The sequence below is a fragment of the Eublepharis macularius genome, chromosome 2 (genome assembly GCF_028583425.1).
Source record: "Eublepharis macularius isolate TG4126 chromosome 2, MPM_Emac_v1.0, whole genome shotgun sequence".
NCBI lineage: Eukaryota > Metazoa > Chordata > Lepidosauria > Squamata > Eublepharidae > Eublepharis > Eublepharis macularius.
Window position 1 is genome coordinate 113,989,776 of NC_072791.1, and position 20,806 is coordinate 114,010,581.

Consider the following 20,806-nt stretch of genomic DNA (forward strand, 5'->3'; position numbering starts at 1 on the left):
AGAGTTGGGGCCTTTGAGTCACGATAATGACTATAGACACTACGTAACAGAGTTTTTACTTCCCTGCATTCTCTGTCAAACCATGAGTTTACAGGATTTACCTGTTTAATCATCCCCCTGTTCAGGGTTCCAGGTCTCACACATAAAGATTCAGATATATGAGATATTAGGGAGTTGTAGGCTGACACGGATACTATAGGATCAATTGCACTTATTAGAGAAGACCTATACTCCAGAAGAGGACCTGATTTTAAAAGTTGCTGAGTTTCCCATTCTATGCAGCCATTCCAGAATATTCTAGGAAGTAAATCAGTCTCAGAAAGTTCTAGAACAGGATTACCAAGAGAGTTTGTGAAGGAGTTGACCTGAAGAGTCAAAATAAGGGGAAGATGGTCACTAATAATAAAATCACCCAGGGTGAAGTCTTTAACATAAGGTTTCAGTGAGGGGGAGACCAAGACGTAGTCAATTACACTACAGCCCCTTCTTGAAACAAAAGTAAATTCTCCAGAATTTGGAAAGGTAGCTAGACCATTTAGCCAGATTCTATTATATTGTGTACAGAATTTGGCGAAATAAATACCTGTGGAATTTAAGAGGCTGTCCTTGGAATATCTTGTATGGCAGAAAATAGGTGGGAGAGTGTCATCTTGGTTAATTCCAAAAACTTTGAAAAAAATTCTACAATCTTTGCCTACTCTTGCATTAAAATCACCCGCTAAAATAATCTCAGTAGAAGGAAATTTCCTTTCCAATTCCTCCATAAGTATGGCCAATCGTTCCCAATGTTGGGAAAGGGACAAATTTCCTAGAGATGAAGGTACATATATATTTACAACAATTAATGAAAATTTGTCAAAGACAAGCTTAATAACCTGCTCCATAGAGCTATCCTTCTGTAAAATAATAGGTTCTGAGTTTAGATGTAAAGAAACCAGTACAGAGAGACCAACTTGGAATCGACCTCTTGCATTAGTCCTAAAAGCTGGAAGGGAGTAAGACCTAAAGCCTGGCATTGGAAGGTAGTGATAGAACAACTGAGATACTGCTGTAGCATTGTATAGGAGGACAGCTACTACATTGATTGCAGAAGACAGTGCACCAAGAAATGTCCCCACCTGCACCCATGCCACCTACTACTATTCATTCAGCAGCCATGTATGTGTACAATGCTACAGCAGCCTTGATGTCTCCACCGCTGCCTCCTGGTATCTTGTGGTGAAGGTATCAAATCCCCCCTCCCTTACCAGCACTCAGTGGTGGTAGCTATGTCAGGGCACAATGAGTACAGGCCCAGTGCAAATGAGCTGAAAGGGTGATCAGGCCTCCATCCAAATCCACTCTGACACAGCAGGCCTTTTCCACAGAGGTGAGGGCAGGGGCAGGGGGGGGGGAAAGCCAGACATTAAGTTCATGAACACAGAAGCAATGCATATTAAGCTCAGACCAAGGAAATTCAAAAGTACCCAATGTATTCCAGTCATACACAGGCTTGCCTCCATACATATCTATGCAAAACAAGAGAATCTGCCTGGATAGTAAGGAACCACAACAAACAAACAATTCCGGGAATATGTATATAACTATCAATTTTTATATTTTTATATGGTGCAAAAGTGCAAAGTGCAAAATATGGTGCATAAATATATACAATAGTAATAAATATACAATAAATACAATAAAATTCTGATCTCTCTGTCTCAACACGCAATAAATATAATAAATATAATAAAGATACAAAATGCCAATGGTTATGAAATATATTTTCCAAGGAAGCAATGTCCATAGGCTAATTAAGTTGAAAATGTAGCAGCATGCAGATTTCCTCAAATAGAGCTCCAATGCAGATGTGCGGGAGGCATAAGGTGGGGAGTTCCAGTCCAAACTGCAAATAAGTCCACAAGTGCCGACGGGATTATGCGTGCATATTTATACAATTCCCGTTTCGTATAACATACTTCTTCATGGGCACAATAACTATGGACAGCCCCCACTTCACCGGTAGTTCCAGTACTGCTGCTTATGCCATTCTGATTCAATTTCAAAATGGCTTTTTGAAATTGAATCAGAATGGCATAAGCAGCAGTACTGGAGCTACCGGTGAAGTGGGGGCTGTCCATAGTTATTGTGCCCATGAAGAAGTATGTTATACGAAACGGGAATTGTATAAATATGCACGCATAATCCCGTCGGCACTTGTGGACTTATTTGCAGTTTGGACTGGAACTCCCCACCTTATGCCTCCCGCACATCTGCATTGGAGCTCTATTTGAGGAAATCTGCATGCTGCTACATTTTCAACTTAATTAGCCTATGGACATTGCTTCCTTGGAAAATATATTTCATACCCATTGGCATTTTGTATCTTTATTATATTTATTATATTTATTGTGTGTTGAGACAGAGAGATCAGAATTTTATTGTATTTATTGTATATTTATTACTATTGTATATATTTATGCACCATATTTTGCACTTTGCACTTTTGCACCATATAAAAATATAAAAATTGATAGTTATATCCATACATATCTAGGCCGGCTTTAGGCGCAGCTGATACTATTCAAACTGGAGAAACCCAAGAGGTGGTAAAGGAGATTCTGCTCCCCCTTTGCCCCTTGCTGGTTTTATACCCCTTGAGTCAGAGGCCTCTCATGGTTTGTACCTTCTTCCCTTCTAGGAATGAAGTATCCTGATGGGCTGTTCCACAGCTTTCTTGGGCAAAGGCCTTCTGTTTGGGACAGCCTGATGAAAACTCCTTTCCCTCTGATCAGAAAGCTGCAGTGGACAGATTCTGGAGATTTGGTGGGGCCTGATCCAAGGACACCATCAGTACCTTGGCCAGAGATTGCCAGAACAATAGCCAAGATATCACTGGAGAAGGGCTGAGGTGAGGAAGGCAGTCATCACACAGTGTCCCCTTGTGTTCCCCACAAACAATGAAACAGATTCATCGGCTTGCTGTGGCTTGTTTTTGCATGGCATTCAAGTGGACACAGTCACACCCAGCCATACTCACCCACACATTTATTTCTTCAGCCATGCTTTCATTGAAATAAAGAAGAAACAAATCAAATTGTTACACTGGGTGCAAGCTAACATATTTAAATCAAGCATGGATAACTTCAAAAAGGCACAAATTTAGTAAGCTATAAGTTTAAACTCCTCCTAAGTTATCACTGCTATAGAACCCCTAGAGAATCACCAAATAAGCAACCTCCTGTACTAAGGAAGCACTCAGGCACCAGACATGTAAGCTGTTTTAAAATAAAAAATTTGCAAAATGTCATGCGTGAGGGGAGTTGTATTATATGCCATTAATGATGTCTCAGCTAAGAGCATGCAATTTGGTGTACCCGGGCTGAAAAACAGCTTATAGGTATCTTGGGGTGTATTCTGGAATCCTGAGTAAATCCGGGATTCTTGGGTACTCTATTACCATTCCTGAATAACCCCAAAATTATATGGGTTTATTCAGGAATTGTAGTGCCTTGAATTTTAAAATTTGCCCTGCTAGCTTGTTTTATCCCCCTTTGCCCTATTTTCCAGGCAACAGGAGGAAGGGGGGGAGTGAGACAGCGCTCTCTGGCAAATGGGATCTGGCATTAAAGTGAGCTCCAGGTGTCTGTCCAGTCTTGGTGATCTTGTCATGGGGTAGCATTTTTTAAATTTTTCTGTGTGTTGGGCGAAGAGCATAAAAGCAGGACTCCATTGCAGTTCAAGATTGCTGTAGTGTGCTGCTGCTGCTCTGTTTCTTTCTTGAATTGTTGTCTGTTGTATGCTTGCCTGGACAAGACCCCAAGGAGATTCTTATTGCCTGAAGACCTGATTTGAGATTTCCAACTTAGTTTAAGAACCCTGAAAGTTTTTTGAAAAATTCCTGGTTGAGGGGATATTGGCCTGGTAGTGAGTTGGGTTGAGAGGGTGGGGAGCAGCAGGGAGAAGCCATTGTTTTCTTTCTGGTTCCTTTTAAAACTTTTTTTTGTCTTTTGTTTGGGAGTGTGCTGGTTTTGAGTTGAAAGTGGCTTCTTTGGGTTTTCATCAGTGTGTTGTGTAATTCTGTTGCCTTGGTTAGGGGGGTTGATTTTATTTTTCTGCTTTTTGTTTAACCTTTTTGATGGGTTTGGTGCTGTTTTGTTTTAAAGGTTGTTGTGCTGCTCTGCTGGGTTCTTTTGTTTAATTTTTAAGGGTATTGCTTTTGGGGGAAGGGGTCCGGGTTGCTGTTGTTCCAGGTTAGTTCTTGCTTGCTTATTGGTGTTCTCTATATGGATCTCGTTGTAGTTGTGTTGCTCTTTAATTTTTAAAGGTGGTTGCTGTTGTGGTCCATCAGGATAGTTTCTGGCTTGCTTGTTGGTGTTCCCTGGATTGTGTGGTTATTGCAGTTTAATTAGAAAAGAGTTGTTGTTGCTGGGGGAGGGTGTCGATCAGGATTTTTGCTTCTTGTGTTGCTTGTTGGTTTAGTGGAGTTTTGGGGTGCTCTTGTTGGTTGGTTCTATTGTTCTGGGGGAAACTTCTTACTGGGTTTTAATAAGGGTTAAAACCCAGATTTTAGAATAGAAGAACCTGTATTTAAAACCCTTTTGGTTTTTGGCTACGTGTTTATTTTACAAAGCAAAAATAATTGGGGGGTTGGAAAACAATTGCTGGTTAGTTAGTGCTGCCAGTGAGTGTAGCATAGCTTAGCTGGTTTACTCTGTGAAAGGAGTTGTAAGATCTAGGGGGACAGAATGAGTGACATGAGTCCAACAGGGCCCTGAGAGAAAGGCAAGGCAAAAGAGTAGGGGTGTGTGGTTCCCCCCCACAGCCCCCGCCTCGCAGAGGCCTGCCCCACAGCTCCCTTCAAATACCCTGACTTCTAGTTAGGGGTGCTCCAGTGAAGAGGCCTTGACTGAAGCCCCCCTTCATTGATGTTGCCAGAGCACTGCCTGCAGAAGTGGCTGCAGGTTCTGGCACTGGACAGGGTTCCACTGCTAAGGCTGCCCATCCTCTCTCTGTTGTGACTTAGCAGTAGAAGGAGGAGCAGTCTGAGGTGTCTTTGAAGCTGAGCTTGGAGGATGAGAGTCTTCCCCTCTCTTGATATCACCCCAAAGACCCCAAAGGATGCTGGAGAAACTGGAGGAGAGACTTGGCAAAATCTCTTCTTCTGTTCCTCCAGAGTACAGCAGTAGGTGTTCCAATGAGAGGCAGGAGGATGGGGCTGGAGATGGTGCAGATGAAAAGGTGGAGGGACTGCCATCTCAAATCATTTTTCCTTGGGCATCTTTTTTTGCCTCCCCTAGACACAGCATGTTTAACCCAAACCCCTCACAGGAGGCATCATTGGTGAGATGGTCACTGCAGATGGACAGCCCTTTTCTATAGTCAAGCATGTGGTGTTCCACGGGGTGCTCTAAGATGTCTGACCTTGGTACAAGGTCCCCATTTCCACCATGCTGAGCAGGACTATGGTGCTCTTCCTTTACAGGGCTGCCATGGACTATGTGAAGGCACAATTATCCCACACTAGTGGGAGAAGTTTGCTTTTCACATAACAACAACAACAACATTCAATTTATATACTGCACTTCAGGACAACTTAATGCCCACTCAGAGCAGTTTACAAAGTATGTCATTATTATCCCCACAACAAAACACCCTGTGAGGTGGGTGGGGCTAAGAGAGCTCCAGAGAGCTGTGACTAGCCCAAGATCACTCAGCGGGTTTCAAGTGGAGGAGTGGGGAATCAAACACGGTTCTCCAGATTAGAGTCCCACACTCTTAACCACTACACCAAACTGGCTCTGACATTTAGACTTGCCCTCAGTCGCAGCATATGTACCTCTCATTGACTGTGCACTGGTGGCAACTCAACAATGTTTTGGGTGGGGTGGAACAACAAGCTTCAGGCAGGGCAAGATGGAGGGGGCTGTTGTGCTGGCTATTGCCATGCTTTGCTCCATGCTGAGGTCCTCAATGAGGTGCACATGGGGGCCAACATCTCTGCTGCCATCTAGAGGCAATTAGTGAGGTGGGTAAGCAGAGATGTCACTATAAGCTACATGGTGACTAACGGCAACGCAAACATCCAGGTAGCTACAGCATTCTTGGGCCTTAGGCCCATTTACTGCACAACCCACCACTATCACCTCATAATGAGAGATGCACTGGTTTGGATCCTGCAGAGGACTCCCAACTGGATGCTGCAACTCATGAATTCCAGCATCTCATCCTTAAATGCCAGCATCTCACAAGTCACTTCTTAAACAGGATGAAGGCCAGAAGCAGGTCCTGGCATGTATGCTGGAGCACCACTTTATCAGCAACATGGGCACTTGCTGGAACTCCACCCATGCCGTGCTTGAGCATTTTGTGGAGCAGAAGAGTGCCAACACAATGTGGCTCTTGGAAAGTGATGTTGCAAGGGGGGGGAGTCAGTTCAGCCCATGGGACTAGCTGATTATCTCCCATGCAGTGGAGGTCAGTAAGCCCTTTAAGAATGTCAGTATGATCCTCTCATCTGACTCAACCAGCCTGGGTTTGATCATTCACTTGATCCAAACTCTTCAGGGAAGATGCTGCTTTTCTGGATCCACACACAGAATATGGAGACTTTGTTCCAGTTGTGTGCATGCTGTTGAGATGACTCCAAGAAGGCATCGAGTCCCACATGGAACCTCTCACTCAGCAGAAGGTCTACATGTTAGTGTGAGAGGAAGGGAACAAGAGCAGCAGCGATGAAGGGCAGCTGTAGCTCGGTCTCTAGGTTCCTCTGAACCAGTGACAGTATAGGCTGCAGACTGTAGAGAGAGGAGAACTCTGGCTGGGTCACATGGGTGCCCCCCCAAAGCCCTTCTTCTCAATTTCTGAGGCCTTTCTTGGGAGGACATTCCTAATACTAACTTTCCATTTGTGTCTTGCGTGCCATAGCCAAGTCTGGCTGGCTGTGCTTTTATCAGATTGGTTCTGCTGGTTTGGTGTTAGTTCTGTAACATTTTCTCTGGGTTCTGCCTGGCTTCCGTGAGTGATGCTGGTTCTGTTGGGCTTGTTGGTGCTGTTTGCACTGGGAGGCGTTTGGCCAGTGGTTGCTCTTGTGTGTTTGGCTAAGGCTTCCTGTGTCCTGCAGAATGTCTTGGATTTTCCCTCCATAGGATATAATGGAGAGTAGCTGGGGGCATCCTGTTCCGGGGCCCATAGAATTGGGCCCCTTCACCCAATTGACTTGAAACTTGAGGAGTCGGTAGTAGACAGGCAATTACATAGCAGTTTTGGTGTAGTTTACTTGAAAAACAGCCACTCCAGATCCCTGGATTTTCCCATAGGGAATAACAGAGCTAAATATATTTGGATTCCTGGGGTTGGGGGGGTGGGGAATCCATATACTAAAACAGTATTTTTGGACCCAAGTATTGAGAATGCCAATATTTATTAGATTCCTGAGACCGAATGTGAAAATACCCCAACAATTTTTTTAGTGCTCACCCCTAGCCCCAACTATTATCTGTAGATACCTGTCACACTTGTGTGATCTCATTTTACAGATCGCTTACTATCAGATTGGATATGGCACAAGAGGAACTGATTATATTTGATGTTCTCAGATGTCAGTAATTTGTTGCTGGGAAAATGCAGATGTCTTCTCTCAAAATGTTGCATCTTGTGCAATAAATGAATATGCATGAATGAACGTTTATTGTATGAAAATTGTTTGGATGGTCCTAGAGATTAAGAGAAAAATTGTGGTCAAAAGTATCACATCATATGCTGGACAGCAAGATGCAATAATTGCAGCTTGATCACAGCTATTCCAGTTTCGAGGCTTCAAATATGATTTCACAAAAAAGTACATGGTGGTACCTCACTCTCCGGGATTGCTACCATTTACAGCTTAAATCCACCAGTTAACTTTTTTTAAAAAACTTTGCTTTAAGTATACCCACATATCTAAAGGACTGTTTCTCCCTGTCCCTGTGTATGAGCGGTTGTCTTCAGCTTCCCACCTGCTGGTTGTTCCCTCATTAAAGGTGGCCTGCCTGGTGACAACAAAGGCCTGTGCTTTCTCTGTAATTGTTCCCACTTCATGGAATGGGCTTCCCAAAGCAGTCACAAGTGCTGTCCTTGGAAGCTTTTAGGAGGCAGTGGAAGGCTGTTTTATTCACCTGATCTTGTAATGGAGTGTCAGTTACAGGTATTTTTTAACATTTTATAAGGCTTTATTAGCTTGTGGGAGAATTTGGAGTTTTATTGTTGTTTGAAGTTTTAATTATGTACTGAAAGCCACTTCAAGCCATTGGAAAAGGTCATTAATAAACATATACATACAAATCACATCGAATGAAGAGCCTGGGGAGTTAACTGCTACAGGTTATTAAGGCTTCATTCCAAAACACATGCATCTCAACGAGGACTCCATAAAAACTGATGCAGCATGAGGCTCTTCGCATAATCATTCAGCATATGCTAGCCACAGAAGTCAGCCTTTGCCAGCAATAGCCCATGTCATGCTGTTTTGTGGCTACTAGGCTAATTATTTCCAGTACATGTGCTCAAGAAATCTGATTTTTTTTTAAGTCTGTATTTTAGTAAGCCCATTGGAAATGTTATTTAACATCTAATACACAATAATACAATATATCAGTCTTTAGAAGTCACAATGCAAGCAAATATTACTGTAGCTAAAGAAACAGTTCCTTACTGTCTGGTGTCGTGTTGGGTCCCCCCCCCTCCGAGCAATTTATTTATATTGATACTTGTGGAAATGGCTACATTATATTAGCCATAAGACAAACCTTTAACATCCTGAACCAAATTCCATCTGGAGCTGTCAGGGGGAAGACAAGTTCTGAAGAGATATTTTTCTTAAACTTAGATGTGTGTGTTTTCTTCTGTGTTCCTATAGATTTATTCTCAAGTGCGCTATTTATTTTTATTTTTCTAGAAGACTTTTTGGAGTGAGTATGTCTCTAGAAATTCTGGCAGAAAACCAGGTAAGACAAAGGCACAACATATCTTGCCAGTTTTGCTTTTTATTTTGCAAATACTAATGCAGCTTATTTTCAATAATTTAATCAGAATTTACTTGTCTTTCCTTTATTAATGACGAGCTTGATACCCATGCTTCGCTGTGGTATTTAACTACTTTAAATCCAGTTATACTACTTACGGGTATGTAACATTTTTTGGTTTGTGTTTTTGGGTGTGGTGGGCACTTTGGCAGGTTCATGTGAGAGATTGGCATCAAAATGGCTCATAGAAAGGTCATGCACTATCTCCCTATAAACATTTAAAAATTCAGTTGCCCTATTGACTTTTATATAAAATCCCTATTTAGGAGTCTTGTACCACAACTGTCTGCAGTTTTCTTTACCTGATTTTTACCTCAGAACACAGAGTTCCACAGCTGACCAATCAGAGAGAGAGGGGGGTGCAAACAGGCAGGAGCCTGCCAGCCACACAGGAAAGCCAAGCCCCCCAGGGAGATTGGCAACCCTAGTGAACTTTGAGGAGGAGGTGCATTTTATCTCAGGACACATTCAATGACTCCCAATAGCAACGGTATACTGTTTAGAATGTTGGGGGTGAGGACCAATCAGCCCACATATGCAAATGACCTTGAAAGGCTGGAAGTGTGGGGAGGAGGCGTAAGCAGGCAGCAGCCTGCCAGCCACACAGGGAAGCTGTATCTCTTTGGGGAAACACATTTCACCCCTTTTTATCCCCTTAGGGGGTAGATTTTTTTTAAAATCCCTTCTTAGTGGGTGTTTACATCATGAAAGGAATGTTCTCCCCAAATTTCATGTTTCTAGGTCCAGGAGTTTGGGCTGGGCATTGATGCGTCAGTCAGGACACTTGTCTTTATATATATACACACTACCTTGATACCCATTGTTTGCTACGGTATTTAACTACTTTAAATCCATTTTACCTCAGGACACATTCAATGACTCCCAATAGCAACTGCATGCTGTTTAGAAAGTGAGGGGTGAGGATCAATCAGGCCGCATACACAAATGACCTCTTGTGTTCCAACTCTCGGGGGGGGGAATGAAGTGTGGAATATTGTGAACCCCAATCAGCCCACATATGCAAATGACCTTGAAAGGCTCGCCCAATCAGGGAAGAGTGGATGAGCTGGCAGTGGGTGGGGGCGCAAGCAAGCAGCAGCCTGCCAGCCACACAGGGAAGCTGTATCCCTACCCTTTTTATCCCCTTAGGGGGTGGATTTCTTAAAAATCACTTCTTAGTGGGTGTTTACATCAAGAAAGGAATGTTCTCCCCAAATTTCATGTTTCTAGGTCCAGGGGTTTGGGCTGGGTGTTGATGAGTCAGTCAGGACACTTGTCTTTATATATGTAGATAGATAAGTACCTTCGACCTAAGGTCTTAAACCAAACAATACCTATGTGTCTTTATGTATGTAGTGTTTGTCTTGTTTACATGAGGTGTTATTCAGTCCTTGAACAACGGGACCATTTTTAGCTCTGAACCAAAACAATTCTTCCAATGGTCTTGGAAGGCAATGCTGCAGCAATTGCCAGTGAAATCAAGGAGTTTCAGTTGGAGAAACTCTGCATAGTATTGCATAGTATTGCACTGTTAGTTGCCAGGTACTACATCATACCTGTGCACAGTGCAATATGCTGTTCTTCTGTGTATTTAGTAGACTATGGGACTCATAGACAGTGTCAGTGTGGGTGGTTCAATTCATAACGGGAAAAGATGTTTAAAACATTATATAATGCATGCATTTTCTTTTGGGGTAAAAATAACCCAGGCCCAAGAAAGAATAGGCTCATAATAACTTGGATGGCTGCTCCAAAACACTCACATTTTATCTGGAGGCAGCTATTCTGTGACTATCTTGGTCTGGTGTACTCTGCTCTTTCAGGTTTTATGCTGCTGCAGCTTGGGGCGGGCACCAAGTCTGGTTGCAGGAGCAGACTGGGAAATCAAAAGGGCCCTGGAGCAAACGAAGTTGCATGGTGCCTGAGGCTTTGTGAGGCAGCACTGCAGAAGCCACATAGCTGAGACCTGGCCAGTACCACCAACAATTGGAGAGGGTCACTTTTGTCTACTCTTGCACTGCAACCAACTGCCACTGGTGCAATAAGCTGTGACTGGCAGAGTTCACACAGATCATTACTGCCACTGATGTAAACTGAGCAATCCCTTTAAGATGGGTGTAGTTCTTATAGGGGTAGGATTTCCAAGACTCCTGCTACAGCAGGACTCCTTCAACCCTGCCACCACTTGATAGGCCAGCGGGAGGTGGATGAAGAAAAAAATGCCACCATGTTGGCAGTGTGATGTCAATTCTGGGGCGAACCTGGAAATGACATCACAACATGCTAGGATTCTGTGGAAACTCTATGGTAATCATAGTTTCTACTGAATCCTAGAGCAGTGTGCCCGTGCCCCGGACATGACATGCTGTCAATTCAATGGCACCTCCCATGTCCCCTCCCTCTGTCTCTTGTCTGGTGCCAGCTATTGGTTATACAGGTGATGTTCAGAGTGGAATAGGGAAGATCATTACAGAGGAACATGTATTTATGTAAAGTTGCATTTATAAGTTTTTCAGAATGCAGCCTTCTGATATACTTCATTATTTTGACCTGTGTAGATGGGCAAGAATCACAGGAGATGGATGTTATACTGCTTTTGATTGGTCTAATTGCAGTTGGAGTGCTATTGATTATAACCGGCTTACTAATGTATTATCTCTGCAAAAAAAAATGCCCACGAAGACAACCACCACGGTAAGGTACTAAATGCTGGAACTACTATTAATGTTGGAATTAAATCTCCACACCCTAAATATATTTCTGGATTAGATATATATTGATGTATGCAGACATCTGTTTCAATGAGTGCTCAGCAAGATCTTTTCAATTTTTTCTAATTCCAAAGCATATGAAGAGTGCAATTTCACCAAAGAATCCATAGACTTGTAAATTGAACAGCTGACAGTTGAGTTCTTTGGTACTGATGTGCTTTTTAGTATCTCTTGCTTTTTTTGGTAACAATTTCAAGAAATCTACTTTGCTTTATTTGTACAAAATAATTCATAGTCCCTCTTCATCTCTTCTAGTGCAGTTCTACATGGGGCATTTTCCCACTAAACACTGTGCACCTAGAGGGGAGATGCCCATCCGTTCCTTCAGTTCTCTTTTCACCATTGTAGGGAGAGGTTCCTTCTGCCAACAGTGCTGATATGTCTCGAGAACTTCCCTTTTTCCTTTCTATTGACCTGAAATCCAAGGAGAATGTCTCTAAAGTCACTTTTCAAGCAGTGCTTCCAGTGTGAGACTAAAATGTCCCACACTGACAAGAATGATCTGTGTTTACTTTGCCTCAGGGAGTCCCATAATGTGGCCATCTGCAAACATTGTCAACACTTTATGCCCAAGGCCAGGAATGATGGGACATCCAGGCTCAAAGCAGCCTTTTGGGAAAAAGTTTATCTGTCTCCGATACGTTAGTTGTAGATTTTCCAGGCTGTATGGCCATGGTCTTGGCATTGTAGTTCCTGACGTTTTGCCAGCAGCTGTGACTGGCATCTTCAGAGGTGTAGCACCAAAAGACAGAGATCTCTCAGTGTCAATGTGTGGAGAAGATGTTAGCAGGTAATTTATATCTACTCAGGAAGGTGGGTTTGGGCTGAGTCATCCTGTAAGTTTCCCAGGGTGTGGAATGCTAATGGGAGGAAGCTTCACTGTATCCTGAGGAGGTTCTTTTGCATATGGATTGGTGGTTGACATGCTAATCTTATCTGCAGGGCTATTGTAAGATGTAGAGTATTTTGTTAGTCTGGATGCTACGCTGGGATCATCCAGACATGAATAAAAGAACATGAAAGACACTGCAGACTTGGCCAACCTGAAAAATCAGCAGTGGCTGAACATAGCCTAACTCAAACAGGACACAGTATCTTATTCCAGGACACTAAAATACTAGACAACACATCCAACTACTTTGTCAGTTTGCACAGGGAAGCCATTGAAATTCATACGCATAAGCACAATTTTAACAGGAAAGAAGAGAGTTTAAGAATGAACAGGGCATGGTTTCCAGTCCTGAAAAACACCAGACTAACAAAATACTCTCCCAGATAGTCTCATGGCAAGATTTTCTAGGATGGCTACAGTCCATGTCATCCTCCTTTCCAGCACCACTGGTTCCAACTGTGCCATGAGTTCCAGTGCCAGTTCTATCTTCAGCTCTGACATCCTCGGCTGTCTTCTCCAAATCAGAAGATGATGTCACCTCCCAATCAGACCTCGCTGTGTTAGCCCCTGATGCCCCTCACCAGAGGAGTCAGTAGGGAAGCCAACGTCTTCCTCCCCCACAGATTATTATCACTTTTTTGCAGAAGAAATGTTTAGAATAGCTAGGGCTCTCAGGTTAGACATGTCGGCTTCCAATCCCAAACCCCAAAGTAAAGTTTCACAGATTCCTTTCTCAGACATTCTGGCTACTGTAGCCTCCCCCAACCCTCATGGAAGACCTACTTAAGATCGCCAAAGGGGAGTGAGCGAAGCTACATCAATCCCAGCTACATCAAAAATGATTGAGCATCTTTATAAGCTGAAGCAACAAGATTGCAGCTTCTTACACACACCGCTTCATCTTCTTTGGTGATCGAGAACGTTCAGGCCAGATACTGACATGGATCCCAACTGGCCCCCGCCAACAAAGAAGGTTGAAAGATCAGTGGTTTGAGGAGAAAGGTCTATTCATCATCAGCCCTCAACTTTCAGATCATCAACTATCAAGCTATCATGGGCTCATACAACCTCTTTCTATAGGAGCACCTATATGAAGCAGGCACCCCCAAACTCCTACTCTGGGCACTGACCACAGCCACACCAAACTCCTTAGGCAGCAGGAAGGTGCCTGTTCAGGGTTCATGCTGAGATTGTACTTACATGTAACAAGTGACTCCAGACACAGACTGAAATAAAACTGCTTTTGTTTACTGAATACAAGTTACAGAGACTGTTTGATAAGCACGAAGCACTCTTTAGACAATAGGCAAGATAAAATAAATAACACTGTTGCTAGCTACAGCTATCTAACTAAAATGCTTAAAAGCTGGCTATCTTAGTTTCTCTGATACAGCTTCTTAGCTGACACCTTATTTATTTTATTTTATTTGGATTTCTATTCCGCCCTCCCCACGAAGGGCTCAGGGCAGATTACAACACTTGCCAGAAGGCTATCAGACCCTGTCCAAGGTCCTTCAGGGCAAAGTCTACCCTCGCGCCAAGCAGCAGGTGTTGACTGGCAAGCATGCAGCGGATTGCTTGGCCAGTTTTATGGCATCTGCTATCATTATGAGGCACCATGCTTTGCTCTGCTCCACTGCACTAACACAGGTGAAAGGGCCAAAATTGAAGATTTCTCATTTGAAGGCCACCTTTTATTTTCTGAAGGGACAGATGAATCATTGTCACAAATGAAGAACTACCACCAGATCCCTGGGAGTTACTGTGCCTCCTCAACAGCACCAAACCCTAGATATCAATACCAGCATCAGCAACAACAGTACCAGCAGTACTGCCTTTCTAGGTGCTCTCCATGCCATTACCAATTTTCCAGATCACAGTCAAGGTTCCAGACAAGCAAGCCATCTACAAAATCGAAATCGGGGCATGGCCAACAACAGCCATCTAAAGCCTCACAACAAAGCTCTAAGACTCTCTTCTGACTAACTTCCCCTGACCAAAGGGCCCCCCTCCCATTTAGGGACAGACTGGCATCCTTTCTCCCTGTATGGGAAAGTATCACCAACGACTGTTCGGTCTTGACTATTGTTCGATGGGGTTATTGTTTTGCGGACCTGTCATCTTCAGCTTCGTCACCCAGCACATCCACAACATGTCCTGTAGAACTACAGAGAACCATCAACAAGCTCCTTGAGAAGGCTGCCATTGAAAAGGTGCTGGAAGTTGCCTTCTTACAGGGGTTCTACTCTAGATATTTTCTAGTTTCTAAAAAAGATGGTGGGGTTCACCCCATCCTAGATCTCTAGCATCTGAACAAGTTTTTAAAGGTTGAGAAGTTCAAATTGCTGATGCTATCCAAAGTTTTGCACTTGATAGGATTAAATGTTTGGTTTGTTGTCTTAGATCTGAAGGATGCTTATTTTCATATATCTGTTCACCTTGATCACAGGAGGTACTTGTGCTTTAAATGTGGCAAGATCTGCTACCAATACACAGCCTTGCTGTTTGGCCTAGCAACAATGTAGCGACACATTTACCAAATGGGTTGCTATGGTAGTTGCTCATCTAAGAACTCAAGGATGCTATCTACCCTTACGACAGGCTGCTGGTGGCTCATATCCAGTCTCAGTGTCTCATTTGGACCTTAGAATCAACACGGTCTCCAAATTAGGCCTTCTGGTTAATTGGAAAAAATCCAACCTTTTGACAACCCAATCCATTCTTTTCATTGTGGGTAAATTGGATTCCTTAGTCAGTAGGGCCTTCCCAGAGGGGAGGGTCAAAACCTTCCTTGGTGCACCTTTTCTCCAGAGGATGCTTCTAATCAGTCAGTACTCGTGATTTAGAAACGTTTGGGTCTGATGGCGTCCTCAACTATAGTTGTTTCCTTTGTATGTCTTTATATGAGACCGTTGAAAAATTGGTTTATATGGAAATACAAACCAGCATTTCATGCGCAGATTGTTAAATTCTCTATATCAGATCAGTTATCAGATCTCTAATCTGGTGGAATGACCAATACAATCTATCTAGGGATAACCATACTTACCTGATAATACAGTCTCAATAGATACTTCAGTTCAGGAGTGGGGAGCTCATTGTGGAGACCACTCAGCACAAGGGGTATGGTCCCATCTGAAGCATCCTGGAATTGATAGCCATTCATCACTCCCTTGCTTCCTTTGCAGATCTTGCGTGCAACAGGAGGGTTCAGAGATCCTTACAGAGATACCACAGCCCTCTATTATTTAAACGAACAAGGGGGAACAGCTTCCCTTATGCTCTGCTCCAAAGCTACAGTGCTGTGGGAATAGGCAGTATGCAACAATGTGTTCCCCCAGGCCACCAACATAGCAGGCACAGAGAACCCCAAGGCAGACACACTCAGCAGGATTCTGCTACCACACCACAATTGGATCATTTCAGATAAATATATCCTCCCAGTTTTCCAGCAATGGGGGTTCCCCAATGTGGACCCTTTTGCCACATCAATAAATGCCAAGCCTGGAATGTTTTATTTAGTGGCAGGGAACAGACCCAACTCCCTTGGGGACACTTTCCAAATCCCGTGGAGAAAGGGTTTGTTTTATGCCTTTCTGCCCACCCCTCTCATCACCAAGGTATTAGGCAGAATCAGACACTATGGGATGCTCTGTATTCTGGTCACCTTGTTTTGGCCCTGCTGGAAATGGTTCCCAACACTACTGGAAATGGCAAAGGGTAATTTCATTTACTTCCCTCCCATCCAGATATCCTACACAGGCAAAATGTGTGGTAGGGTATGAGCTTTCATGAACCACAGCTCACTTCTTCAGATACTGCTGCTTCATATCTGAAGAAGTGAGGTGTGGCTCATGAAAGATTATACCCTACCACAAATTTTGTTAGCCTTATAGGTGCTATTGGACTCTTGCTCCTTTCTACTGCTACAGACTGACTAATACAGCTACCCATCTTGATCTATCTCCTACACAGAGATAGAGTTTTTCACCACAGTGTAACAAGATTGAGACTCATGGCCTTCTTAATCAATCAAGAACCACCCCCACCCCCCAGAGAAGTACAACAAATAATTCTGATTGCCCATAAGACTTCCACCTGCATATCTTAAGGATGTAAGTAGGTGAGTTTTGCTGCCTGGACAGTAAACAGAGAAGAATCCCCCCCCCCCACACACACACACACTGCTGGTGATTTTTGAGTACCTCCTGTCTCTTGCTAAGAGAGGTCTGTCAATCTCCTCGGTTAAAGTTTACCTAATAGCTATCTCGGCATTTCACGAGCCAGTAGATAAGACAGTTTTTCCCCCACTATACATCTAAACAGTTCTTGAAAGGACTACTGCACATCTTCCCGCCAAGACATATACCAGTGCCTCAGTGAAGCTGTCCTTAGTGTTAGCAAGACCTGTGTTGGCCCCTTTTCAGCCAATGGAATCATGTTCTTCAGCACTACTTTCGTGGAAGGCCAGTTTCCTATTGGCGGTTACCTCTGCCAGGAAGGTTGGGGGAACTAACTGCGCTAAGGACAGATCCACTGTTCACTCAGTTTTTTCCCTAAGAAGGTGATATTTCACAAAAGTTTCTGCCTAAAGTCATATCTAAATTTCATTTGTCCCAAACAATCACCTTAACAGTGTTTTTCCCCTCACCATCTTTAATAACATTATAATAATAACGTTCGATTTATTCTTTTCAGGATGACTTAACACCCACTCAGAGCAGGTTACAAAGTTATCATTATCCCCACAACAACAGTCACCCTGTGAGGTGGGTGGGGCTGAGTGAGCTTCTAGAAGCTGTGACTGACACAAAGTCACCCAGCTGGCTTCAAATGGAGGAGTGAGGAATCAAACCCAGTTCTCCAGATTAGAGTCCCACGCTCTTAACCGCTACACCAAACTGGCTCTCCTTGGATTTGAAAAAGACTCTACACAAATTGGACATCTGCAGAGCCTTATTGGTTTTACTTAGACAGAACCAAGAGCTTTTGCAAATCCAGGAGACTTCATCTGCCACTCTGGCCCTCATAAGAGGCTCCAAGTCTCATCCCAAACACTATCTAGGTGGATAGTAGCCATTATCTTATCAAACTCACACAGAGGGAAGTTGAGGTGACATGCCCAATCTCAGTCAAAGTGCACTCAACAAGAACTCAAGCTTCCTCAGCAGCCTTCTTGAGAGGGGTCCCTCTATGGGAGATCTGTCAAGCTGCTGCATGGACTTCTGCTGACACCTTTGTAAGACACTACTCAGTGGACACAGACTCTGGATGGGAATTGGCCGTGGGAATAGCAGTACTGCATTCGTTGACGGAACAACCCACCTTCTATGGTGAGTATCTTGATATTCCCCCATGTGGGACTGCACAAGAAGAGATGAAGATGAAAACAAGGTTGTGCCTACCTATAACTGTTGTTCATCTAGTCTTTTCTGTGCTGGCATGCATTCCCTCCATCCTACCCTGCTGAGAGTTCTGCCAACTTTGACACAGCAGAAACTAGCAGCAAAGGAGAACTGAAGGAATGAATGGGCACCTCCTCTTTAGGCATGCAGAATTTAGCAAGAAAACACGCTGTGCATGTGCAGAGAAGAGTTGCCCTCTTCAGGGCTCTAAAGCTAGAGCCTGGCCTTCTCATGCACAGTCCCCTCCTGTCCAGCCTGAGCGCACATCCCTCAGTAAGTTTAAGCTGTCCCAGAACAGAAGGAAGCTTTACCTAGCCAGGCACCACCACTATGAAAAGCTATACAACACTCGTTTTTAAAATTTATCATATTTGTTTCTTTTTTTTTAAAAGGCACACAGGTTGTCGGCTGCATAATTCTTCCATCTTTAGACAACATGAAGAATTTTCCTTAAATCCTCTCTCCACATGCCCAGAACATACAGGACTGCCAACCTACGAACAAGCAGTGGCACTAAGGCGAGATTATGATATGCCACCCCCACCCTATCCTGGCATTTCAGGAAGGTTTAAAGCATTCAAGAAGTCTCTCTCACTTCCTGGCCCTTAATTAATAAACACGATTTCTCAAAGTGCAGCTTAAACACTGCAGTATTGTGGCTGCTTCAGAATAGCCTTTCACAGCATGAAAAGGATGTAGTTTCCAGCATACCTGTGAAGTGTGTCAGGTGTACAGGGAAGTATTTTTTCTGCAACATTCTGATGTCCCATGGTGAAAGACTCGTCACTTCTTTTTAGGTACTAAGAACTGAATTTGGCTCCCATGCATTTTGATCGAGCTGATATACTACTTTTCCTATGTCCTATGAACTGAAGTTTCGTTTTAATTTTTTTTAACCCTGTTTTTTAAAAACAATTAGTATGAGTGAGCCAATACAAATGTAACAAGGCAGTATTATTTTTAAATACTTCTAGTAATATTTTAGATGACCTGTTAGTTGGTTAGCATTTCATTTGTGATGCTGAACCATTTTTAAATCCATGTATTTAACTTAAAAGGCCTCACTTCCAAAGGGACATGGCTGAAATTCTGTTTACTTTCCCCCCTTGCTTTATTCCCTCATATTCTTTGGTTACCACAGGCCTGCGAACATGGGGAATTAGCTTCCTTATTTGTCTAGAGAGGGAAAACAAGGATTTCTTACCTAATGAGGAGGTTGTGAGGAGTGCGCTTCAACAGGAAAAGGACAATAGAAACAGATTTAAAGTTTAACAAGAAATGTGGAGTTTATTAAGGGATTTGGTACAGTATTAGGGGGAAACTATAACTCAAAGCAAGTAGCACAGTTCCTTATCCTAAGCAAATACTAAATCAAAGCACAAGGAAATAGCGCATTCCTAATGGCACCAGAAAATATCAACCAGAGCTATTCCAGTTTGGAGCATGAGTTATGATAAGTTAGGACTAGGAGTGTAAATATGGGGAAATGGACAGAGGAGAAGTGACTGTCAGTTCTTCAAGATATGAGCTCCTAAGCGGCAGAGAAGGGTAACATGCCAGCTCTCTGTCTGGTGGTGTGGGTGGGAAAATAGGGGGAGATAAAATTAAGGTGGAGAGCACCTTATCCTGCAAAGAAATCAGGATGGAAGAAGGAAAGATCCAGCAGCAGGTGTGGTAGGAATCTGAGTGTTTCAGTCCAAGTTGAAACCTAGAGCAGACTCAGTGATTTCAACAAGAGTAGACCAACACTTGATACAGATACAGATAGGATACAGAAATCAGCTATAAATTTGGGGGGCTGAGAGGTAACTTTTATGTACGATCATTTGCGTTGAGAAAGGGACAGAGTCTCTGCTGCAATGGGATTGGGTTCAGGCTAGAAACTTTGAACCGTATTGGAAGGTTTGGATTTTAGGAAAATGGAAGGTAGAAAGAACTCCAAATAATGGCCATAATTTAAAAGTATGAGGAAAATACGGAAAAGTCATCCTGGGGTGATTAGTTTATTTGAAAGCTGGCCTGCTCAGGCTGTTGGACAAAGGCTGGGTGGTGGCTTGATGGCCATGGCCTCGTGATTAGGTTTCCAGGGAATTCTGCATTGTAAAGCAGATTCGTTGATGGTTCCAAAAGGTTGGTTTTTTGCCCAGCAAACCGTGATCTTTAAATAAGGTCTCAATTTGTGATGAGCCCTGAGGAAGCCAAAGAATAAAACTATTGTCAAGGCCTTTATTCTTTTTAAAGATGGCAGAGAGAAAGGGAGATACAGGAAGAGGTAAGAACAGGGAATTCCTCATTAGAGCAAGATACACATCTGCTGGTTAGGCCTCCACTAGATTCATAATAGTAGTAATAGTAATAATAGAGTTTATTGTCTGTGGCCAAAGGCTGTGCAGGAGTCTGGCACTCCCATTCCTCATGGCTATCCTGTCTTTGCAGTACCAGCTGTTAAAACCCATACAAAAGGTCATTGTAGTGGAGATTTTGTAGTGTTGTCTCTGTTGATTTAAACATAGATGTCCAGCTCTTGAAAAGTGTTCCCAGGATTAGGCCATACGGTTCCAAAGTCAATGTAACATCCAGATTACATTAGTGGTCAGTGATTGCGTATCATGTACAAGATAATACAGTGAGAGAATATCTTCCAGCCTGGTGGGGATTTATCGCATTAGTCCTCTTTGCCCTTTCCAGTTTCTCCTG

The 20,806-nt window shown here is 43.2% G+C and overlaps 1 protein-coding gene across 1 annotated transcript in view; it reads left to right on the forward strand.

Moving 5' to 3' along the window:
- Positions 1–18,752, forward strand: part of PRRG4 (proline rich and Gla domain 4) — a 33,380-nt gene extending 14,628 nt beyond the window's left edge. Inside the window, exons 4-6 of the mRNA XM_054972386.1 lie at positions 8,915–8,963; positions 11,600–11,735; positions 18,502–18,752. Of these exons, the coding sequence (XP_054828361.1) occupies positions 8,915–8,963; positions 11,600–11,735; positions 18,502–18,718 (402 nt within the window). The 3' untranslated portion in view covers positions 18,719–18,752. The remainder of the gene's footprint in view (positions 1–8,914; positions 8,964–11,599; positions 11,736–18,501) is intronic.
- Positions 18,753–20,806: the final 2,054 nt, after the last annotated feature.